Source organism: Bubalus bubalis, chromosome 3 (assembly GCF_019923935.1).
Source record: "Bubalus bubalis isolate 160015118507 breed Murrah chromosome 3, NDDB_SH_1, whole genome shotgun sequence".
In the NCBI taxonomy this organism is placed as follows: Eukaryota; Metazoa; Chordata; class Mammalia; order Artiodactyla; family Bovidae; genus Bubalus; species Bubalus bubalis.
In genome coordinates, this window is record NC_059159.1 from 22,522,976 (window position 1) to 22,547,823 (window position 24,848).

Consider the following 24,848-nt stretch of genomic DNA (forward strand, 5'->3'; position numbering starts at 1 on the left):
ACTCTCCAAACTCTCCCCGCCCTCTTCCACCAGCCGTGACTGGGTCAGCGGGTGCAGAGCTGAACCGATGGGGCAGAAAGAACTCACTGGTGAAAGAGGAGGTCTGAGTCATGGGCTGGGGACAGCCACAGTCCCCGGTGTCAAATACACAGCACATGGGAGATTTTAGTTGAGGATATTATGGGACAGAGTTAAAGAAAACATTGCTTCTGCCTGGCCTGAACGGATGGATTTGAGCTTTGGGACTGAAGGTGGGGTTAAGATGGCTTTTCTCACCTTTCCCAACTAGCCTGGGATCTGGGGAAGGGGGGTGTTCACTTTGGACAGGAGCTCACTTATACCCTCCCCCTCCTAGACAGAGCACAGTCTCCCCTAAATTATTCCTAAATGCCTAGGAGAAGGAGGTCATGCCAAGGGGAAAGAAGGCACTGATTTCTAGCAAGTGGAAAGGGCAGTATGACTTAGGTAGCAATTGGAAATTGGCATTTTTATACCCTTAGAATGAGGCCTGTGTGTCTGGAAGTGTGTTGGGCTGTGCAGATACACGTAGCCAGGTGAGAGGATAAGCCGGTGGGGCTGGGAGTCTTTGGGTTACATCCTTTGGCAGAAATGGCAACTGTCAGTGAAGGAAGGGGATGCAGAACCTAGGGGTCGACTCGGGCTCCCTACCCGGCCCTCAACTGGATCCTGAAGCTTTACCAGAATGAATATGTTAAAGGAGAGTATTTTCCCAGGTACTATTTAGGATAAATAGGGGGCAGGAGGGCCTCAGCATTAGATCAACTTCAAGGTTTTTGTTGTCTAGTTGCTCAGTCATGTCCGACTCTTTGTGACCCCATGGACTGTAGCCCACCAGGCTCCTCTGTCCCTGGGCTTCTCCAGGCAAGAGCACTGGAGTGGGTTGCCATTTCCTTCTCCAGGGAATCTTCCTGACCCAGGGATCAAATCCTGTATTTTGGCAGGTGGATTCTTTACCGCTGAGCCACCAGGGAAGCCCGTAACTTCAAGGTTACAGACCCAGTTTAGGACAGCCCAATTTCTCAAAGGGAGAACTCAGGGTTGGGGGCCAAGGTGGGCCAGGGAATGTGGAGGGAAGGCTGCAGAGGGCCTGGTAAACATTTTGCAAGGGGAGTTGCACACACCTCCAGCAGCAAAGCAGGGGAAACGTCACAGGGTGAAGGGCCAGGGGAAGTCAGGGACAGAGTCATGGAAGGGAGAGGGCACGGCCTCTTCCTAGAAGGGGGCGAGGGTGGCAGCACCGCCTCACCCGTGTCAGTCTGGCAGGAACTGGGGAGACGAGCTGGATGGCGGGTTGCGAGGGCCCCAGGGTGGAGCCGATGGGGTGAGCTCAGGTCAAGCCTTTCACCCTGATGTGCCTCAGTTCTCTCCCAGCTGTTAACCAGGGCTCTGGGTTCTTCCCAGGCAGTTAATGAGTGTTTACAGGAGCTTGGAGATCTTCAGATCTCAGCTGGGCCACCACTACAGTTATAAAGCTCAATAAGGGCTGAGTGTCATTGGGGAGGGGAAGGAGCAGAAGAGGGAAACAGACTCTCTTACAACCTAAGGATCAAGCCACGCTCAGAGAGCAGAGCCAGCCTCAGCTGCCACAGGATATCCTTGTGCCCAGGGATGGAGGTCACGTACCCTCATCCTTCTTACCACCACCAAAGGCTGGCCCGCAGCTAAGTGTGGGCAGAACCCAGACTACAGCTGGTCTTCATTAACTCCAGCTCTTTTTCACCCCCCACTGTGAACCCACAGCTTCTACAGGCCCAGGCTGGAGGGGCTGCCCTAGCCCGACCTCGCTGCTGACTCTGGGGTAGGGGACTGTACTGTAGGCCAAGCTACCAGCTGAAAATAAGGTCGAAGCAAGACTCGCTTTTCCCACTGGGAGAGAGCAGAGAGGAAAGAAAGGAGTGTGGGGGTGAGAGGGTGGAGGTGGGGGAATTTAGGGCAAACAGCAGGCAGTGAAGTCAACTGGATCTAGGCCCAGAAACCCCCACACCCTGGGGCCAAGTCTTACTCTAGCTCTGCTTTCAGCCCAGTCTTGGCTGGGCCCCAAACTAGGGAAGGCCCTGGCTGCCCCTTTCCGCCTCCCTACCCCCACCCTTATTAAATACACATTTTATCTCTCAGCATCTTCATTATCTTAACTGAAGGAGACAAGCAGTGGATGGCGGCGGCAGAGAGCGTCAGGAGAAGGGGGGCGGGTGTGGGGAGCAGGCGCACCCTTGTTGTAAAGTGCTGATGAAGCTCTTTCAGGCAGTGTGGGAAACAGAGGCGGGATCAAAGGCAGCGAGGCTGATTCAGAACTCAATTAGAGCTTTTTAAAAAAAGGAGCTGGCTCCCTCCTTTTGCCAGGCTTCAGACAGCCTTTACCCAGGCCCCTCGCACCCAATTAGCTTCTACTGCCAGCACCCTGGGGCCGGGGTTGAAAACCAAGGGGAGGCCAAAGGGCACAGCTTCTCTCCCTGCAGACCCACGCCTTCTGAGAAGGTGGAGACCTACTGCTGTGCATAACTTAAAAGGTCTCTGAGGGCACCTGATCTTTTCAGGAGGAACCTGAGATCACACCTTTTCCTCAAAAGTTAAAACAGCAGGACTCCAAAGGTGGGCTCCTCCCTAACCCCTTGCCAACTAGAGGCTGCGCAGCTTCTGGCCCATCTCTGGGGACACTAGGTAACATCCAGACAGACACCCCCTCCTCCCAGCCAGTGGGTGGGACTCTCTCCCTCAAAGCCAGGGGCTCCTGGGAGCAACATGGAAGTTGCCTCAAGCAAAATATCACATCAGAGGGAGCCATTGGAACGCATCCGTGAGGCTGAGAAGCCTCATGACACATGCCGCAGGATGGAGCGCCCCCTCTCCCTGCTCCACCTCCGTGCAGAAGCACCAGCCCCGGCTGCCTCCAAATCAGAACTGTCCTCAAGATGAAGGGGAGGAGGCGTCTTACTCCATCATGGATCTGTTCACTCAACAACTGTTAATGGAATACGCCCCTGGCCCCCGCAGGTCTCAGGCACTGAACTAGGTGCTGGGGACAGATACAAATGTTAAAAAAGCTCTCCACCTCGGCTCTGTTTTGGCCTCTCTCTCAGTAGTCAAGGTAACCTCTCCACAGATATTTTTAAAAAGCCCCAAGTCGTATCTCCTTCCTACTTCTCAGTTTTTATTGGTGTATCTTAAAAGGGCGCAATGAGGGGGAAGAAGGAAAGAGCTCTGCCAACTTTGGATCTCTGGGCAGCTTGGACCTCACACCCTCTTGCCAGTCATCCAGACACAGGCAGGTCTTCACTGAGCCAGAATTGTCAGTTGCAGCTCCAGGGTTGAAACTCAAACCAGTTTTATTGTGTCTGAGTGCGTTCCATGGCAATACCCACCAACACTCTATGGCAGCTTCCTCTCCCTCTGTGAAGAAATAAATAAACCAGGAGACAGACACACACACCCCACCACCTTCGAGGGGAAGAATGTAGGTCAGCATCTCTGCCACTACTCCATGTGAAACGGCCTATGCTCCTGGCAGAAACCAGTAACCACAAGCCCAGCCCAGCCCCCTAAAAATCCCACCGCCTTCCCAGAGCTCTCAGCTTCAGCGAGAAAAGGACTTTCTTCCTGCTCTCAGTCTGCTCCCCAGCTGTCTGAATTACATTTAAGACTCCGCTGACAAACATACATCAGCCTGTGCTCCCACAAGGGCAGCGGAAGCCAAGCAGGGACTCGAAGTCAGCTTCACGCATCGTTGACGGAACCAACCCTGTTCCAATTGCTGAAGTCTTAAGAGCAGCAATGACCTAGAAATTGACAGTGGGGGGAGAACCAAAGGGAAGGAAAACTAACCAGTACACAGAAAACCCGATTTCCTAATTCCAGGGGAAAGGGAGAGAGAGGAGGTAGATGGGGGAAGAAATTTGGCCTCTTTGAATCTGCAAATGCGACCTTGGCTCAGTGCCATAGAGGATACACAGCAGCCCCAGTGCGAGTCAAGCCATGTTCCTGACTCCAGCCCGACAGTTAAGAGGAAGGCGCCAAGCCTCAAACACAGGGAGGTGGGCAGGTCGCTCCTCTTTGGGCAGGATCCTACTGTGGACACAGAACAGACAGCAGCTGCCCACAGTGTGGAAACAGACTGTAAAGCAGTCACGTCTCTTAAGGCTGCAGCATCCAATAAAACGTAATTTAAATCAAGCCTCGCATCTGTTCTCAATCCCATTCAGTCTCTGCTTTCCATCAGCCTTCGGACAATCTCTGCAATTATGCTCGTTAACCCTTATAGCCCCGGACACTTTCCAAGCTGCGAGGTATAGACCTGTGCTCTCCCCTCGCAAACTGACCTCAGAGGAAACAAATGCTCTAGTGAAGGAGTGTGAGACAGTCAGACTCCTGTCTACAGACCACGCTCTGCTACACACACTAGCAGGTAGTGTTCATTTCAGAGGGCTCTCTCTGTGTGCCCTCCTTCTATCCTGTACCACCTGCCGCAGCCCAGATCATGTTGCAAGGAGACAGTGGGCAGCATGAATGAAACAGTGGCCAACTGATCATTTGTCCACATATCAAGTTCTCAAACCCAAGCCATGTCAGGAAGGCAGGAGGCAGAACTCAGGGAGCAGCACAGACTTGGTCACTGGCTGTCAGACCATTCCTATCACACATGGTTTGCATTCCAAGCATATGCTTGAGTTATAAAAGTACAGCAGTCTCCCAGAGGAATCTTCAGTTTTTTTCCCCCCTTCCCTCAACTACCCCAGTCCCACACCTGCACTCCTAAGGCAGTCAGTGTTATCATGGTGCCCTCTGGTGTCCCCATCACAAATTGCCATTTAATGCCACTGGAAGCCAAACCCAGAAAAGCAGGGACTTGAGTAACCATGTGGATTAATTTATCTAAGGAGACTGGGAAAATGAGGTTCCAATGACAATCCAAACCCAAACGAGGGCATCTTGAAACAAGTGGCTTCAGCTGAGGACCGTGGGACGGTTTGGGGAGGAATTTTCACATTGCCTTCTGAAAAGTTTGAGCTCTCTTGAAATATGATAGCTGAAGAAAACAAAGACTGCAACTTGAAAATAAATATATTCACAATCTGTAGTCACATTCTCTTGACCACCCCCACAACCTTGGGAGTGCCCAGGAAATTCAACGAGTCTTTAAAATGTCGCAGTGCGGAAGTCTCTGCAACATAACACGAACACAGCACACTCCAAAAAAAAGATATCCTTTGATCAAAGTGTCCTCCGATCTCCACGTCAGCTGGCTTATTTGTCTGGTGTCTCCTTTTTCGTTCTGCTTCCTCTGATTCAAACGTTCTTGAAAATATACCAATGTTTGAGGAGACTAAGAAATCAATATATGAACTTTCTGCAGCACCCATCTGTATACCTGTAAGCATGTTGGTTAGGGTCACACTCAGGGTAGAGGCAATGAGTGTAATTAAAAAGGGTCTCCTTGGTAGTTTGTAATGCATAAATATAATAAAACTCAAAGATATAATTCTGTGCTAATAGTCACAAATCCATAGATTATTTTTTATCAGTTTTAAGTAAAAAAAGGTCACCTGCTTTCAGACCTGAGTGTATAAAGTACTAAAATGAAGACTCCATCGGTCTCTAAATGCCAGCTGGATACTTTCGGGTGGGGTATTAGTAGAAAAGAATTTAAGGCAATCCAGTAGCTAAGATATTTCCAACTAAAGCTTTGTCTTTCAGAGCATGCTCTATTTCCTTCTCTTCAATCTTCAGAGACACCTGCAAGGAAGAGAAAAGGACTTTTTGTGGTGGAGAACTCACAAAAGCCAAGTTTTTTTTACAGAAACCTTTACTATGTTAAACTTTTCTCACAAGAGTCAAGCAAGTTAAACACTGCTTTTCCAATAACATGGGGGGAAAAAAATCTGATTCATTCTATAGCCGTATCTTCACACACCTTAAATCCTACCTAACAAACAAAAAAAAAGTGTTTATCTAATTGTGATCATTTTTAAATCTTTACTTTAGCAAAAATATAAGCTCTTCAAAGTAGGACAATTAAAAGCAATGTCACAAAGAAGCAGTTTGTTGTACCTTTGTGAAGCGGGTTTCCTTGTTTTTCTTTAACCCAAAAATGCCTCTGGCCTCCAAGAGACCGGAAAGTGACAAACACTCCGACTGGTCCACAGCTGCCACCTGCTGTTTGCGACAGACGTTACTGTAGGCTTCGTATAACTGGAAGGAAACAAGGGGCAACAAATGTCGTTTAACAGCCCTCTCTCTTCTAACTTTGTAATCTTTTAAAATAACGTAAATCTGGGTTTGCAAAAGAGTTATCTGAATACCCTAATGCTCTCCATTTTCAATAAAATCCTTGAAAATGCTTTCTGGAGGTACCGCCAAAAACCTACACTGTAATGCAAGGAGGGGGCTTCATTGTGTTTCATAGGGAGAGGCAGAAATAAAGGGGAGAAGATTAATGGTAAAGGCTCAACCACAGCCCAAGGGAAATAAAAGTCAGCTGCCTTTTACATGATACCAGTACTTATTCTCACCGTTAAAATCCATTTTTAATTCACATCAGCTGCAGCATCATAGGCCTTTAGGAAAATATCTGCTCTGCAAAGCAAATTCTCCTCTCCACCCCAGCTCCATCTGCTGAGATTCCTGACTAACCTTCCCCAGGGTGACCTCTTTGATTTTCAACCGCCTGGTCAAGAGCAGCAAAGAGCAGACCAAGATCTTCTGCTGGAGGGGGAAGGAATCTTGTGCTCCTTCTTGGCTCAAAGTCATTCTGTTTCCATCAACTTCCGAGATGACTTGTGATATGTGAATAACACCAACCCGCTTGGGAACCAGTGACTCAGAGGGTGATTTACCTATCAAGTAAATAAACCAGGATTAATTCGATTTTTTAAATATTGTATTTTTACAATTAAATATGAATCGAGACAGATGATACTAAGTTTTAGTGGAAGGAGAGGTTCCAGTTCTGTAACGAGAAGTCAAAGGATGAGACACAGCACGATCCTCAGGAAGATGCCAAAATGTGACACGACTTGGAAAGTAAGGTTATCCTCTTTCTGGGCAGAACGGTGAGCTGTTTCATCCTGTATGATGCAATTTAATGTCAAAAAGATGAAATCTACCTCACGAAAGAATAAGGACTAGACAGAGAACTAATGTAAGGTTCCTGATATCTCAAAGGCAAAGAAGGACAGAACCTTGAATCAAAGATGACTGGGCCTGGTCATTGATAAAGGCTGGAAAAATTACCTAATATTTCAAATCAAGTGAGTGGCTAAACGTGGACAGTCCTAAGTCCTCTTGATAGCCTCCCCAAATGACCTTTGAGGTTTGGCTCATTTGCCCAAGCCAATCTCCAGGAGAGCAACACTTGAGAAAATGTCATCGGATAGTTCAGCAGATAGCACCATCTCAGAGGCCGGAGGTTGGGAAACTGCCAAGGAGCCACAGAGGACTGTGGCCTCATTGTCTGGATGCAGGAATGGCAAGACGGAGGAGGATCTGCTCTGTAACAAACTTTGCCTCATGTTGCCTCATGTTACTTCCGGAGACCAAGTCAGTTGTCCCAGGAGAGTTTGCTTCGATTGTTGTTGTTCAGCCGCTAAGTCGTGCACGACTCTTTGCCACCCCGTGGACTGAAGCACGCCAGGCTTCCCTGTCCTTCACTGCTTCAATTCCATGATCACAGACAGGATGCTACCGAGGACTAAGCATACTGGAGAAACTGGAGTTCAGTGGTCAAGAAGCAGAATCTCACAAAGCTGAGAAGAATTCAGGTCTAGTCTTACTCCCTATCCAATGGCTGAGTCTCTTGATAACAGTTCCAAGAAGAGGTCACCTACCCAGCTTGTGTCTTAGTCTCTTCAATACTGGGACACCCCCACTGTGTCAAAAGAAGACCAGTTAGTGCTCATTGCTGGAAAGTGCCTTCTTTTTTTTTTGGCTGCACCACGAGGCATGTGGGGTTTTAGTTCCCCAACCAAGGATCAAACCCACACCGCCTGTGCTGGAAGTGCGGAGTCTTAACCACTTCCCTGAACCCACCAGGGAAGTCCAGGCAAGTGTCTTCTCATATTTAAAGTCAGTCTCCCTGTGGCCTTCTAAAGCCATTAAAGCTAACCACATCTACCAGAGGTTAAAATACAGGAATTAGATTAGTTTAATAATTTATGACAAGAAGTCACAAATTCTTTTAGTTCTGTGTGTGTGTGAGTGGTGCTCACCGGGCCCACTGACAAGCCTAAATGTTCCTGGTAGGGAAAAGGGAGTGATGTGAAAAACTGAAGAGAAACCAGCATCTAATCTGTGCACTGGCAAATATTACCTACTATCAGTCAAAGCACTGTTCAGCTACTTCTGAAATATTTTTATTAATCTTCTTTCAACAAGTTGATGATAAGGAAGAAACAATCAAATCAGACTGTTGTGTTTCTAAAGATTAACACTGGATATTAACCACAAGATATGCAGTTCATGGCCATTTTACATCCTCTATAGCTAAGAGGACAAGGCTGAGGGAAAGGAAAACTAATTTTGTCGTTTCTGTGAAAGCGTGCCGTTTACTGTAGCGATGCTATCTTTGTATCGCCACCCTCTGAGGCTTGTTGCAAGTCTAGCGATATCCCAAGCTGAACTAATTCTTTCCCTGTCTGACTCTTATTTCCTGGGCTTTGCTTTCACCTATATCAAGACCTAAAGTGCACTCGATATAAGTACCCAGAGAGACGCTGATCCAATCTTAGTGTCTAGTTTTCATTCCTAGGACTTGGAAAGAAAACCGACTCTGTCCCAACTATTCATGTAACACCCTGGAGAACCCACTTCCAGTACTGCGTGGCTTACAGCACTGGCAGGCAAGACTGAAATAAAGTAGATGAAACTGATGAAAAACACAGACACCCACACACAAATGGGTAACAGGATTTAACTATGCTCACCTCATCTTTCTATCTCTTTCAGAAAAGTAAAGCTTCTAATTATAAAGGAAGAGGGAACAGAGATAAACTACTCACATTCAGAGAGTGGTTTGAGGATAGTCTGACTTTTGACATCTGACTCGACAACTTCAATAGCCCTCCTGTAAAAAAAAAAAAAAAAAAAAAAATTTCTAGAGTTAATTTAGGCTGAGCCAAACCCAACACCACACCAAACCACCAAGCCCAAAAACAGGCACATTAACACAAAGCAACATGTTTTATAATTTTAAAACCCAAGAAAATTGGATTATGCCTCAACTCCAGGGGACTTAATTGCCTCGAAATAAATCATGGACCAGGGAATCCGAGAAACTTCAGCACTACTCAATTTCCTCTTATAGAGGCCGAGTAAGTCATCATACATTGAGCCAATGATAATATTTTGGACAAGGAAAACATGTCGTGGATAGAAGAGAGGACATGCAGTGTGGGTGACTGACTAAAGAGAGACAGCACCACCCATACACACCAGCCCTAAAAGAGGAGCCCGCAGTTATCTATACATAGGCTATATGTAGGCTAAAACCACACCGGCCTACGTGACTCTTGCTCATAGCTGCAGTCTTTATCCAAGTAGTTTGCTGACTAGGAAGAACTTTCAAATCCAGGATCACACCATCTAGCAAGAGGAAGAGCTTACTCTCCCACTGCACTCTCCAAAGTACTTTGCCCACAGGAAGCCATGAGCCAGACCTGGACCTTCTGCATGGCAGCAGGGGGAGGTTGGACCAGCGGGCCAACACAGCAAGTGTCATTTTAATGGCCCCAGTGTCCTACTGGGAAAGAAGAAATTTCATCAGTCAGCACAGAGGCTTTCCCCAGCAGGAGGGGCCCGGGGATGGGAAAGGGGAGAGAGAGCGGTCTGGAACATAACTATGGGGGACCACCAGCTGGAGGAAGGGGTGCTCACAAAAGCAAAGGAAGGGGCAAAAGAAGTCTCAAGGCAAGGATGGTTCAGGTCCATAAATAAACCTGCTTGAGACCAGCTAATGGAAAAGTAAACTGGAGTCTTTTTTAATACAAATGTAATTAACCAATCTATAATCACCACAGGGAGTGCCAGCAACATCTCATTTGTTTCTCCCTCTGTAGGTAATGGACTGATAATGTTTCAGACATTAACACGGTGGAAATGCAGAGCTCCCCACTGAGAAACAAGTCCTCCTTTCTGAACGTAAAAAGTGGAACGGAGCCTCTTAAGCCACATTCATTTGAGTTACACGAGACAATTAACAGCATTTCTTCTTTTTTAATAAAAGCGGCCAACAGTGCCATAACTCACCTGCAAATATCAAGCGCTTTGCGAACATCTCCCGAAACAGCAGAGACTTTGCGGGCGCAGAACTGAATGGCAGCATTGTCTAGGACCTGGTCATTAGATGCCTTTGGACAAGACACAGAAGTTTACAGTTGAAAGTACACAGCTCCTCTTCTGCAATTTAGGTCTCAGACATGAGTACTTTCACGCTTAATTCTAAACTTGATTGACCAAACTTTAGGGTCTAAAAGATGCCTTTTCTGCTTAGGAATGGGAATTTCATACATTGAAGCATTTTGTAGGAATGTGGTAGAGGTTCACAAAGGGGAAAAAAACAACTGAAACTTAAATTAGCAAAACTACACTATACTAAAATCTACTTGGTCAAGAGAAAGTGTTTTCTTGGTCCTATTTTTTTAGAAAATTTTTTGGCCAGACCATGAGACATATGGGATCTTAGTTCCCCGACCAGGGATAGGAGCTGTGCCCCTCCTGCATTGAAGTGCAAAGTCTTATTGAAGCTCAAAGTCTTAGCCACTGGACCGCCAGGGAAGTCCCAGGTCCTATTTTTTTTTCCTCTCTATTTCTTTTCGGCTGTGCTGGGTCTTCACTGCTGCGTGGGCTTTTCTGTGGTTGTGGCAAGCAGAAGCTACGCTCTAGTTGTGGTGCACGGGCTTCTCACTGAGGTGGCTTCTCCTGTTGTGAAGCACAGACTCCAGTAGCTGCGGTTGCCAGGCTCAATTGCTCCAAGGCTTGTGGGATCCTCCCGGATCAGGGATGGAACCCGTGTCTCCTGCACTGGCAGGCAGATTCTTTACCACTGAACCTCCAGGGAAGCCCCCTCAGGTCCTATTTTAAGACTATTGTGTGTGTGCTCGTCGCTCAGTCATGTCCGACTGTTTGCAACCCCATAGACTGCAGCCTGCCAGGCTCCTCTGTCCATGAAATTCTCCAGGCAAGAATACTGGAGTGGGTTGCCATTTCCTGCTCCATGAGACTATTAGAGAAGCATTTGAGTGACTCCTCTCTTATGTTTATTCCAATACTGAAGTACCCAATAAATGGAGCCATGGGTAGAAATTCACACAAAATGTTCTCACTATGGCCCAAAGGAATGCCTTGTTTAGCAATGCAGTCAAAGCAAAATATTTTAGAACCATTGTTAGGCTTCCCTTTCACAGGTGATACGAGGAACAGACACCTTGGTACAGTGCGTGGCACTCACCTGATGCAGTCGATCCTGCAAGATGGTGGCTATCTGATTTTTGGTATAAGGTGGGAAGTTCAACAGCTGTGGCTTGCATTTTTCTCTAGCTTGAAGCCTCGGCAGAATTCTGTCTGTGAGATCCAGAGTATTAGCAATACCTGAAGAGAAGATATGTAACACTTATCATCAGTGGTCAAATCATCCTAAAAGGAAAAATAAACCTTCTGAAAGCAGAATAAAATTTCTAGTCATAATCCAGCATTCCAATTGTTGCTTCCCACTCGTCCCCCACTCTCAGTACTCATTAGGTAGGATGTACACAATCATTGAAGAATGCTTTTTTTTTTAAGTGTTCTTTATTTCTTGGCTGTGCTGGGCCTTCGTTGCGGCATGTGGGAAGAATGCTGTATTCAAATTAGGTTTAAAATTCTGACTAACAAGCAGGACCAGACACTCCCAAAATTGACTGTTGCTGAAATGCAGTATTATGTCATTTCTATTCAGAGTTAACAAAAATGATTTGATTAGTGAAAGTTAAAGTCGCTCAGTCGTGTGTCCGACTCTTTGCAACCCCATGGACTATATAGTCCATGAAATTCTCCAGGCCAGAACACTGGAGTAGGTAGCCGTTCCCTTTTCCAGGGGATCTTCCCAACCCAGATCTCCTGCATTGCAGGCAGATTCTTTACTGGCTGAGCCACAAGGGAAGCCCTGATTTGATTAAGTTCCCTATTATTTTATAATAACTTTCCTTTACAAAAAAATTCTTCTTTTATTTATTTTTATTTTTTTTTTGACTGAGCTGCACAGTATGCGGGATCTCAGTTCCCTGACCAACTCATGCCCCTACCGTGGAAGTGCGGAACCACTGGACCACCAGGGAAGTCCCTATAGTAACTTTCTTATTATAGTAAGAAAGCAGAAAGCTCGTGTAAGATAAAGTAATATGTGATAATTTCCTAGCAGTCTGGTGGTTAGGACTACTCGCTTTCATAACCAAGGTTCAATCCTTGGTTTGGGGAACTAAGATCCCACAAGCTATGTGGCACAGTGAAATTTCTTTTCAAAAAAATTTGTTTTTACAAAACAAAACTGATAAGCCGAAGAGATCTTAAAAAGAAGTCTTTAGAACCACCATGTAACATGAACAACAGAGCACTAACCAATCAGCACCAACCGAGAATTGCTTAGCCACGGCCATTCAAAGAGTGTGTACAAGACATCCTGCCCTCTGCTGTCCAGCTGATCCATCTCGTCCAGCACCAACACACTACAAAGAAACAATGAGGATCCATGTTCACCTTCTTAACTCTCCAATCTGTTTGATGTGGGCTGACTCTAGGTCACATTCCTACAGCTCAAACTAGTTTGAAGGTAGTCATCTACCCCATTTGGTAACATACAGCAATGAGCTTAAAAACATTTTCCCCCAATTTGAAATTAGAAGGGTTTTTTTTTTTTTTTCTTTTCTTCTTTCCCTTTAAGCTTATGTAACTACCTCTCAGAGAGAAAATATAGGAAATGTTCTTTTGAGGAGTAAACTGATAAATTCAAGAGACAAGACTGTGAGTTTGTGGGCAACAGATCTCGGAGACTTTCACAAAGCAACATGCAACAGAGCAACGCTTACATCATGGGGCCCTTCTCTGTAGTCATATGGTTTTCCAGTCTCCTCATCATGTCCTTCCCAGCTGGCCTGGATACTTCTTCCTGACAAATCTCCTGAGCAATGGCTGGGAATACAGCCTGGGCACTCCTCAAGGACATGCAATTCAGCACGATAGTTTGAAAGCCTTTTAGTTCCTTCTAGAAAAAATGCAAACAGGCAAATTAGTTTGGCCTCAGATAAACTTCTGATGGAACATTAAGTGTCTTTGAGGGGTTAACAGCATAAGAAAATAAGCTCCACTTTCATTTGGAAAGATTTTGACAATGAAATTAAAAATGTCTTATTTGGGGGAAAACTGCAATCCCTGAAGTACTTCCACTTTTTCTTAACCCTTAATAACCAGATGTCATTTTAGTAAGAGCATCATAATTCAGACTCTCAATGTACCTTGAGGTCTTGCAGAATTCGGCTTAAGCAGGCAGTTTTTCCAGTTCCAGGAGCACCAGAAAGATAAAGACTTCCAGCTTTTTTCCCACAGATGTGCTCCCTTAGGAAATTCCTGATGATATCCATCTCCTTTTCCCTGGCAGGCAGCTGATCCGGGACAGCTGTAGTCAGGACCTGTTTCGCTTGCTGGTAGCAAGTGCCTGTGCCAGACATGAAAGGACAATTAGACACAACAGAGGGGACTGAGAAGACCCACCGGCTTTCATTTGGAATCACCAGCCTTGGTTACGAGGCTGCACTAACAGCTGCCGTGAAAGAACCAACCTTCTTGCTTGAACAGTCTCAGACATGCAGATTCTTTCTCCGGCAGACATCTCTGCTCAGAATTGGTTGTGATGTCCTGACCTTTCGGAACTGAGGAATGTATTTTGTTTTGGTGAACTCTGGTGCGTTCTCTTTTGCTAGGAGACTTAGTTGTCAGCTGATTGTCAAATACCAATCTGCGTCCCTTTGACTTCTGTGAGCGAGGGGGACCATTCTCTTTCTTGCCTTGCTTTGGTGGAGAACAGGGAGATAAACGGGGAGTGTTGCACAGGTTGTCGTCACCTGAAACATATTAAAATCAGAATGGGTCACTCATAGCAGTGGACAGTAAAAGGACTTGGAAAGATCTCTGCATCCACCCTTCAAAAGGGGGATGAATTTCTACTGGGGTCAGAATCACCAAAATAAAATGCCTCTTAGCCAGAAGCAAACATCGGCCACCAGATGGCACCACTGAGTCTTCCTAGTTGGTGGCGGTTTTAATGGGAGGAAATTCTAGGATTGCTCTAAAACAGGGCTTTCCAACCTTGGCATCATTGATATCTTGGACCAAATAATTTTTCATGGTGGGGGACTGTCCTATGCACTGCATCACAGTGAGCAGCATCCACCGCCAGTGGCATCCATCCCCTCAGTTATGACAACTAAAAATGTCTCCAGGTACTACCAGATCACCCCTCATTAAAAATAGATGCGCTAAAACAAGAAAGGGAAAAAAGAAAACAAAACTTAAAGAAACAAGAAAGGATTATCAACCACAAGAATTGTCACCTGTTTCTCATAATTTCACAACCACTGAGGCAAGTTTCAAAATACTATATAACGAACAGTGACGCTGACAGAATCAAGTTCAATATTAGGAACTGAAGGTCGGCCCTATCGAGTAGTTCAGAAAGCGATTTCAAAAGCAGCTTAACTCTGAAGTTCAGTAAGCAACCATTCTGAAAATAACCAAAGGGAATAGAATCGTCTTACTTGTACTCAGAAAGCTGTTTCAAAGTCATCCTATTATTAAGAAAGAGGTTGAGAGCTACCGGTTAAAAAGTACTCAAACAATGGCTATCTTACCCAGACGTTTTCTGGGGCTAAGAGGCAGAATTTTTGCGCAAGGAGAACGCAGGATAGCCTGGGCATTTGTCAATTCTAGTTTGGTGTCACTGGAGCTTTTAGCTTTGTCCACTGTCCGAGACGGTTTCTTTTTTGGAAAACTGATTGTAGCCTGTGACTGGGAGCGGGTTTGAGGCATGATGGCAGCACAGCTGGGTACAAAAAAAGGAACAGGACATCCAGTCAATATGTAAAAGTGAAGGAAAAATAATTAACATGGAACTTAAACCAATGATCAACACTCATTTCATAATCAGATTATGTTGTGACAATATTTTAGCATTTAATTCGGCTTCATATCCAAATCTATGCAACAAGAAATACCTTGTCTACCTACTACACATAACAGGCTGCCATAAGTTTTTTAGGTATTTACTCAGCGTCCCTTGTGGTTCAGCTAGTAAAGAATCCACCTGCTATGCGGGAGACCTGCATTTGATCCCTGGGTTGGGAAGATCCCCTGCACAAGGGAAAGGCTACCCACTCAGGTATTCTGGTCTGGAGAATTCCAGGGACTGTATAGTCCATGGGGTCGCAAAAAGTCGGACACGATTGAGCGACTTTTACTTTCATTTAAGTTTTACAACCATTTTAGAGGTAGGTACTATTATCCTTTTCTTACTGATAAGAAAACTGAGAGGCAGTGAGGTCCAACATCATAGCAAAGTAAGATATAAGACCAGGTATTCTGGCTCCAAAACCCAAATTTTTAACCACTCAAGCCATGCAATAAGAAGTTGATCTTAATTGGCGCCTATAGCACTTCTAATTCTCTAGCTCCAGGCCCGGAGTAGACCATTATCACCACCTTAGCGCAGCAGCCTCCCATACTTACAGGCTTCCCCCAAGCCCTCAGTTCCTACTCCGCCCAACCTCGGCCCCACATAATCCCAGATGCTCGGGGAACATCGCCCTCCTATCGCACTCAGCACAACTGTCACACCATTCCGAGGGTGCATTCTTCGCTACCCGACCCCGACCTCATCACCTTCTGGCTATCTGAGCTCTCCTCCCGCGGTCCTTGCCCCAGGCTCTCACAAACTCCGCCGCCCCCAAGGACCCGGGCCTCCTCGCCTTTCCACCATACAGGGCTGCGTCACCTCAGTGCCGGCTGTTCCTCACGTCTCCGGCAGACAACTTTAGGAACTGTCCACGACAAGCTGCTGGATAAACCCCACACCGACAGGAGCAAAACCCAGCCACGCTCGCGCCAAATTTGCACAGCCGCAGCTTTCCCGACTCCCGCCAAAGCCCGGCCACGCTTCTGATTGGGTGTCGCCAGAGCGCCGCGCGCGCCTTGGAGCCAGCCCCCTCCTTCACAGCCAATCAAGCCGGAAGGTATACAACCAATAAGAGAGCCCCAGGTCTTAGCGCCACCGTGAGGCCACGCCCACAGACCAGTTTACATCCGGGGCCTCTCCGGAAAGACGCACGGTTGCGCCGGGGCCGTGTGAGTCCGGCTGGCCGCCTCCCCGCGGCCCCCCCCCCCGCCCCCGCAAAGCCCGGCGGGAGATGTAGTCTTTGCAGCTCGCGACTGTATTCCCAAGCCCTTTTTTGGTTCTCGATGCCCTTTCTCAATGTTGCACGTACCCCTTTTCATTATCCTAATGGGCTAGACCCTGATGCTGGGAGGGATTGAGGGCAGGAGGAGAAGGGGACGACAGAGGATGAGATGGCTGGATGGCATCACCGACTTGATGGACATGAGTTTGAGTGAACTCCGGGAGTTGGTGATGGACAGAGAGGCCTGGCGTGCTGTGATTCATGAGGTCGCAGAGTCAGCCACGACTGAGCGACTGAACTGAACTGAACTGAATGGGCTAGATTTTCAGAGAGATACTACATAATCAGTTAATCAGTTCAGTCGCTCAGTCGTGTCCGACTCTTTGCAACCCCGTGGACTGCTGCACTCCAGGCTTCCCTGTCCATCACCAACTCCCGGAGTTTGCTCAAACTCATGTCCATTGAGTAGGTGATGCCGTTCAATCATCTGATCCTCTGTCATCCCCTTCTCCTCCTGCCTTCAATCTTTCCCAGCATTAGGGTCTTTTCCAATGAATCTGTTCGCATCAGGTGGCCAAAGTATTGGAGCTTCAGCATCAATCCTTCCAGTGAATATTCAAGATTGATTTAAGATTGACAGGTTTGATCTAACTGCAGTCCAAAGGGATTCGCAAGAGTCTTCTCCAACACCACAGTTCAAAAGCATCAATTCTTCAGCACTCAGCTTTCTTTATGGGCCAACTATCACATCCATACATGACTACTTGGAAAAACCACAGCTTCGACCAGCTAGACCTTTGTCGGCAAAGTAATGTCTCAATACCTAACATTATTTGGGCAATTCTGGGTGCCAGGTTTGATGCCAAGCGCTTTACTAATGCTCAACACTGCAAGGCACAAAGCAAATCAATCCGCTGAGGGTTAGAGGTCACAAAATTTTTGGTGGCCTTGAAGGGCCTAGGATCATTATTTGATACCAAAGTCAGTTTCTTTGTAAAGTTCTGCATAAATAACACTGCACTTCATCACATTAGCCCCCTTATTTGTGTTTCAAAGATGAGAAATAGGGCCAGGCCTTTGCTTTTATTTTGTTACAGATAAGAATATGATATTCTGTGTACCGTTCCATCACTAGTCCCATTGATCCACACAATGTGGGGAGTGGAGAGAATTATGGCCCCTTAATTTAAAAATATTTTTTAATGGCTAAACACAAGGGTTTCAGGACCAGAGACCTCTATAGAAGAGGCAAGCTGAGCTTTTAATGAAAAAATATAAATTAGAGCAGTAATTTACAGGCCAGCTTCCAAAGCTAATAACCCAGTTAAGCCTCAGGTGCCATTAAAAACCAGAACCCAATTCTAGGTGATGGTAAGCATTTATCTCTCATCCTTCTATATCAAATGAAATACAGCAATAAAACCAAGTAATAGGAAAACAACAATATTACAATCAAGTTAGTTGTAGTTGATTCATATAGGGTATAAAAGCCAATACTTATGTGTACGCCAGGCTTTGAGCTCTGTTATTTTACCTATATCACCCTATTAATTCTCACAGGAACCCCATGAAGTTGGAATTATCTCCATTTCACTAATATGGAGACAGAAATAGAGAGGTTGAGGAGATGTGCCCAAGATCACACAACTAGTGAGTGGAAGAATTGGAATTTGAACCCAGGAAGTCTGAAAGACCAAACTCCTAACCACTTAAAACATCCAAGGAGTAATAGAAAGTCAAAGTCGCTCAGTCATGGCCAACTCTTTGAGACCTCATGGACAAAACAGTCCATAGAATTCTCCAGCCCAGAATACTGGAGTGGGTAGACGTTTTCTCCAGGGACTCTTTCCCACCAAGGAATCAAACTCAGGTCTCCCACATTGCAGGCAGATTCTTTACCAGCTGAGCCACCAGGGAAGCCCAATAGACAGATGCAGGTTCTATAGCAGAGAGAGGGCAAGGGAACACATTTGAGGAAGGCTTTCTAGGAGATGAAAACTGCCACGAATGAAGGGCATAGGCTGCCACAAATGGAGGAAGTGTTACCATAGGATTGAGCCTTTTTTACCAGCTGGTATTTCTGATCTCTTAATAGGGCAATAGAACCTAGGAAGCAACTTCCACTGTTGATATTTATTTCTATAACCTGGGCACCTAAAAATTGTCCTTCATAACCAATGGTAACAAGTGCCCAGCGAGCTTTTAAGGGATGGTGGTGAACAACCTACCTATCTTAATTACAGAGGGAGCAGAAGCAGCCATGAGTACTTAATGTGCATACTGGAGCCTATGGAAGCATCCACCAGGAAATACAGCACAGGTCCAAGAAAAGCCTACAAGAGTCAGGGACTATGGGGAAGCAGGCAGAGAACTGCAGAATGTCCAGACTGAAAGGTCTCTGAAAGGATACCTACTTGATGCTTTCCCTTTCCAGTACTCCAGTAGTTATGATGAGATACCATCATAATGTTTCTTGCTTCTGTGCCTCTTCTGTGCTGTTTCCTATGTCTGGAATGCTGCTCACCATCCTTCCCTGGCTAATTACCATAAAGACTTAGTATATCCCTCATAGGTTTCTCCTGGTGGCTGTCCTGCTCTCCTGCTAGACTGTGAGCTCCTTGGAGGCAAAGACCATGTCCTATTCATCTTCATACTGTCGCTGTCTGGCACAGAGCTAAAATATGCAATCAGTGCTTGCTGAATGAATAGGAAAGACATTCCTGCCAAGCGGCTATCCATCTTTTGCGTGAACATTTTTTTGTGGTCAGACAGCATACAGTCCTTTAAATCTCACACCCCCCTAAACCTAGGAGTGGAGAATGAATTATGTGTAAAATGATCCAGACTGGGCTCCAGCGATGTCAGAGACAAAGCATCTCTCCATCGTTATCCTCCAGGGTGATGAGGATCCTGAGGTTGACATTTTAGTCCTTTTAACTCGGTCTGCAGAGTAATAGGGAGTCAGAGGCAGGCAGCTTCCTTAAAGTAACTTGCAGTTTGTGGCTGGGCTGGGTCAGCAAACACTGAAGCGACACTTTTGCCATAAGCGGCTATGCCTCAGTAATAATTAATGTGGGACAGACTAGTGTCCTTATCACCTGCTAATCCACACACAGTATCATGGGGGAAGGAATGAAATCACACAGGAAGAACCTGTCTGGCATCCTTTTGTAAGTCTGTGCCATGTCTTTGTGTGCACTGGTGGGTGTGACTAGCAATACCATCCCAAAAGGACAGAGAAAGCTGATAGGAAGTTAGGAAGTTAAGGGTCATTTAGGCAACCTCCATTTGAGAGCTATGCAAAGGCACAGGAGGAACAATTACATCAATAAATAGGTAGTTTATTAATCATATTAATAACAATGATGAATCAAAGAATCAAGAATTCGGCCTATCTGGCAAATATGGATGAAAATGAAAGGAGGCCCTTTTTCCCCCCTCACTCCCTCCCCCCATAGGTTTTTATATCAAAACTCTGCGAGTGACTCATCCACACACCCGTTATGAATCAGTCCAGGAAATAATTCCAAGACCTCTGCTAGTGATTAAAGTACAGGTTAAGCTCATTAAATCTGTGGTGATTATGTCAGCTGACCACAGTAAGCCGAGACTGGTTCAATTTCGACACCTGAAGTCAAAGTTCAAGGAAGTCAGCTAAGATTTCAACTTGAAAAGGACTGAAGGAGAAACGCCAACATCCACATAAAAAACCGACACACACAGTCTGTATTCTGTCCTCACCTTTTCTTCACACCTCACTGTGAGAATCTACCATGCGTACAGGCGGAGAGAACCATCAGGGACAGAGACAAGGCCTGGGGGATCTCCTTGGGCTCCCTGAAACCATGGGCCAAGGGGAGTTAGGTGGCAAATACAAATAATGACCAACTCTCAGAATCACCCGGTAAGCTTGGCGAAGTGGAACTGTGAGTTTCCAAACACAGCAGGAGGGGAGGAGAGAAAATTCTCAGGAAGCTGCAGATGCTTATGTCCAAGTGAGTGTTTCTACTGTTTCAAGGGGACCTGGAGTCAAACCATGACACCCCCGAGACAGCAGACTTCTTCCCACTCTCTGCCACCACTTGCGGCAGTAAGTATCCCAGACACGAGTACACAGTTTGCAGGGTTTTTGTGTTTGTTTTTAAGCAAGGTTTAATTAAACTGCACGGCATCCAGAAGAAAGAAATGTACCAAAGAATCCAACCTGAGACCAGATTACACATTTGGGGGGGGAGTGGAATCAATGCTAAGTTGGGGAGGGAGTACTGTAATCAGAAACGCCAAAATAAATCATACAATAAATTATTTTTTAAAAAGAGAGAAACTGATCAACATGCAAAGATGGACACGCACATACATACACACACTCTTCACACACGTTGCTCTAGTCTTGTATTCAGTGTTGATGAGGGCTCCCGTGCTGGTTGCCATGGGAAAAGACAAAGGTTAGACATGAGAAGAGAAGGCTCAGCCCCTCTGCCACCAGTGGAATGAGGTTCACGACAGTTAAGAGAGGGAACCCACTCACTTGTCAGAAACAAGAGTAGAAAGAAGGAAACAGCAGTTTATCAAGGAAGATTTAATTGCTTCAAAGAGGGACAGAGGAAGAAAGCACAGAAATCTAACACAAGTAAAGGCACAATGAATGTGGAGTTGAATGGAACCAAACCCTTCCTTCGGTTAGTTATCCTTTATTTTGTTTTTGTAAGTGTTTTGAAGGTGGTTGTCGTTTTGCTTTATTCTGCTTTTAAGAGATGAGTCCTGAAGGCAGAGTTGTAATGCCTCCCATTCCCTAAGTTAGGGTGGTGCCCAGAGAACCACCATGACCACGTGGAGCTGGGGACTGAGATTCAACAGGGAAAGAAAGCCTACAACTGGAATGTCAGGAATCTGATCTGTAGTTCATTGTAGCTTGGGTTTCCAGAAGAACAGACAGCTCAGTGTAGTGCCATCAAAGAGCCTCAGCCGCCCTTTACTCCACCCCCAGAGCTTTGCAGAAGGGAAGGACCCTGGAGTCACACTCCTCCCCCACTCCCATAAGCACGCAGCCTACAGATTATTTCAAGTGATCAGGAGAATTAAAACACACCCCAACCCTGAGTTGCTCTGTAGCAAGTCTATTTACAATTTTCTCTCACCTCTCCCTGGAGGTGAGTCTGGGTTTCAAGCTGGGAAGGTATGGGGTGAGGGGATGCCCCCAGTGCAGTGGCCAGTCTCCTCGCCTCCACCAGCTGAGAGAGCTGGTATACTTTCTGGAGGCCGGAGCCTTCCATCTGTTGGTGGGAAAACCTGAAATGCTCTCGCTCAGCGGACCCAGGCGGTGAAACTACTGGGGGCGCTGTGGCTGGAGGAAAGCCCCACCAGAAAGAAAACCTGGAATATTAAAGTGCTGTGATCCAGGTCTGGGGACCAGAGATGAGGGACACGGGGACATCGAGCTCATTGAAAAACCTGGAGGCCACTGGCCTGTTTCCCAGAAAGGGCGGTAAGAAACAACTATTAAGTTTTTCCCACTTGAGAAAAACAGCATAAAACCAAACCCACATGAGGGCTTTTAGCACAGCTTCCTGATGCTTAGCTGGGCAATGTCTCTTCTTTCCAGGAAGGAATAAGGGAGTTAATGGGACTGGGCAACAGCCTCAACATGAGACCACCCAATCTTCCACTGAAGAGACGACATTCCCACAAGCAGATAAAAAGAGCAGTTTAAAAGGTGAGAAGTTTTAGTGCTCTTATAGCCAGCCCACCTCAAACCTATATTACAAGCTTTTTACAGCGTACAAAATAGATCAGTAACTATGAGGCTCACATTCCCATTCTTCAATAGTAAATATACATGATAATAAATCTGTTATTAACAAAGGAACCAAATAAGGTATAAGGCAAAGACATTTAAATAGGTACTGTGTCATCAACATGCTCTGCGGAAGAAAATCCAGCTGACTAGATCTAGTCCCAGGCCTTTTCCCATGAGGCCAAGAAACTGAAAGTACAATCCATACCCACATGACACAGTCCAAATTCTGGGGAATATGGGGGGCAGCAGGTCACAGGGGAGGACGAAGAAGCCCCAATGAAAACCTGGGGTTTGGCTTTTACGTGTAACGCTTATTTCAATGCTCTGTGTTTGAGTAGCAGGGGGTAGTGGGGGAAGGTAACACTTTGATAACATTGTACAAAAGGCATCAACTCCCATTTCAAAAACAAATGGGAAGACTTCACAGTCCAAGTTCAGTAACCGGTCAGTGTCTACCCTGGAACTCTGCTGCAGTGTCAAGTCTTGCACTTTCTCCTTTGCCCTCCACTAGCATCCCCTCTCTCAGCTCCTCTGGCTTCAGGATGCCAGGGATACTGCTGAGAGGTAACTGCTAACAGATGTGAAAATAAGAATTATAAATAAAAGAACGATTAGAAAAAGTGTGTTGCGGTTTGCCTCAACAGTCAGTATGGTCCAGGGGATGGCAAAGGATAGCAGACCCCAGACAAGTAACCCAAGTTACGAGCTCTCTCATCTAGCAGTGGGAAGACCTGGGTTTCACTGGGCACCATGAAAAGACCCTTAGTTTGTGATCCAATAGATTGGAAAGTCCCTAGGACAGTTTAAGCCTGTGACGTACCTGGTGAAAAGTCTTCGTGGACTTTTCCCCATTCGTTCCAAACAATAACATGGTTCCTCTGCTCTCACTCTAAGCTCTGAGCAGCCTCTGCACTCAAGGGCTTAAGCAAACCACACCAGCTGGATGTGGAGCTCCATTCTGCTGTCGGAGAAGGGCAAGTCCCTGTACCATGATCCAAGCTCAGGTCCTACCTAGATTGGGAACCTCCATTTTCTCTGGGCTCTTCAACTGGACTTGGAAGATGAAACAACGCTGCTGGCTGCCACAGAAGATCAACTGGATCGAAGCACACCTCACCAAAGTCATGGTGCTTCTTGGCACAGAGGAATCTTTGACTCCCCCAGAAGCTTCCTCACCTGTCTCTACTCAGAAATGTTAACCTATGCAGGCTTGTGGCTAAATGGGGAAGGGAATGGGAAGAGCCTGCTCAGTCAGCTGGGCTATGAATTTCAGAGCCGGTGGGCCTTAGTTAAAAGTCTTCACAGCCCACAGAGCTGGACCTTTCCACAAGGTGCTTCACCCTTCCCTCCTTTGTCATCCTGGGGGCTGCAGTTTCTGAACAGGACTGAAAGGGCCAGGGGCTTCTGGAGCCAGGCAGTAAAAGACTGAGGCAGCCTCAAGGTCAAGGTTAAGGCCAAGGCCAAGGTCCTATTTTCCTATCTCTCACTAGAGGTTTTAGGGATTTGAGAATCCATAATGAATGAATGAAAGGGACTTTTCTCTTGAGGGGATAAGGTGGTGAGAGAACGACAACATCCCTCAGCCTCAGCACCTGCGGAAGTGGAGCAGGGAGTTCCAGAGTGCTCCCACCATGGCCCCCGGTCCCTGTGCTGCAGAGGAACTGACTAGCTCTGAAAGGATGCCCAGTTTATTTCACCTTCTCTTTTCACTGATGTTTAGTTCAACTGGTTAGTATTTAGTGTTTATATCCAGCCTATTTCTGGGTATGAGTGTGGGGTGGGGTTACAGCAAAACCAGAATACCCCTAAAAATAGAGCAGATCCATTTCCTTGCCTATGCTCCAAACCTGACCTTTAAAACAGATCATTTCTCTGCAAACTCCTTTCCCGTTTCACTAAAAATGCCCACTCCTGGAAGTCCTGGCCATACCAGCTTCCTAAAATGAAGAAATATAATGTAGCCATCAAGTTCCTCTCTCCCCACCCCCCTACAGTGGGTAGGAGAAGGTGGGAGGACCATTCCCACCCTAACCCGACAATGAGTTCATTCATCACAACAAGGCACCTTTCCCCAGAGGAAAGCAGGAGACATGGAAGCTGCTTCCTCATCTGGCCAGCAGGGCTTGCTAGAGGGATGGATGCAGGGTTTGAGGCCCTACTGTCAATACAGACAGTCCGTCACCAAGTCCAGAGATGAGATGCATACACAGATGGAGGTGAGTTGGGAGGACGCTTGGAGTCTAGAGGTTGGTTGCACTGGAGAAACACATCAGGAGCTGTCATGCAGATTTCAGGGGAATGGAAGGGACCATCTGAGAAGAGGAGAGGGTCCATCCTTTTCCTGAGGAGCAGGACCAAGCCAGGCTTCACCTGAGAATGGGGGGCTGAGGTGGGGCTCCACGGGCAGCTGAAAAAAGATAAATAAAAACCACATACATAAGGTCACTCACCAGACCCAGAATCACCCAAACATTCCTAAAACAAGAGACAGACAGGCTCTTTGAGCTATCCTTTAAAACCTGGGATGAGGTTTTGTCTTTTTAAGAAAATGCAGACAAGAAGAAGCAAATGTTAACCTAAGAAAAACACACATCAATTCTATAGCCTACATAATTATGGAAGAA

The 24,848-nt window shown here is 46.3% G+C and overlaps 2 protein-coding genes across 9 annotated transcripts in view; both read right to left on the reverse strand.

Moving 5' to 3' along the window:
* Positions 1 to 5,058: 5,058 nt before the first annotated feature.
* On the reverse strand, positions 5,059 to 16,217 carry CDC6 (cell division cycle 6). Of its 3 annotated transcripts, none has more exons than XM_025280170.3 (12): positions 16,025 to 16,217; positions 14,886 to 15,076; positions 13,818 to 14,099; positions 13,494 to 13,693; positions 13,068 to 13,240; positions 12,601 to 12,707; positions 11,456 to 11,595; positions 10,255 to 10,355; positions 9,009 to 9,073; positions 6,646 to 6,848; positions 6,064 to 6,204; positions 5,059 to 5,748 (listed from the first exon to the last, which is right to left on the reverse strand). In XM_025280170.3, the coding sequence occupies exons 2-12, from the start codon at positions 15,061 to 15,063 to the stop codon at positions 5,659 to 5,661; spliced, it is 1,680 nt and encodes a 559-aa protein (XP_025135955.2). In that variant the 5' UTR covers positions 15,064 to 15,076; positions 16,025 to 16,217; the 3' UTR covers positions 5,059 to 5,658. The 3 variants fall into 3 exon arrangements, with proteins under 3 accessions (XP_025135955.2, XP_006068674.2, XP_006068675.2); XM_006068612.4 differs by having other exon boundaries at positions 13,068 to 13,243; positions 16,025 to 16,215; XM_006068613.4 differs by having other exon boundaries at positions 13,068 to 13,243; positions 15,913 to 16,215.
* Positions 16,218 to 19,747: 3,530 nt separating this feature from the next.
* WIPF2 (WAS/WASL interacting protein family member 2) overlaps positions 19,748 to 24,848 on the reverse strand; it is a 39,455-nt gene continuing 34,354 nt past the window's right edge. For all 6 annotated transcript variants that reach the window (XM_006068604.4, XM_044938992.2, XM_006068603.4 and 3 more), the window contains one exon: positions 19,748 to 24,631. In XM_006068604.4, coding sequence (XP_006068666.1) covers positions 24,591 to 24,631 — 41 coding nt within the window. In that variant the 3' untranslated portion in view covers positions 19,748 to 24,590. The remainder of the gene's footprint in view (positions 24,632 to 24,848) is intronic.

Excerpts from the sequence above, each read along its gene's own strand:
- CDC6 (XM_006068612.4), bottom strand. The coding sequence starts at position 15,063 with ATGCCTCAAACCCGCTCCCAGTCACAGGCTACAATCAGTTTTCCAAAA. Across the intron at positions 6,849-9,008 it reads CCTCAAACCACTCTCTGAAT|GTAAATCACCCTCTGAGTCA; the intron begins GTGAGTAGTTTA and ends TTTACTTGATAG. Across the intron at positions 5,749-6,063 it reads AGGAAACCCGCTTCACAAAG|GTGTCTCTGAAGATTGAAGA; the intron begins GTACAACAAACT and ends TCTTCCTTGCAG.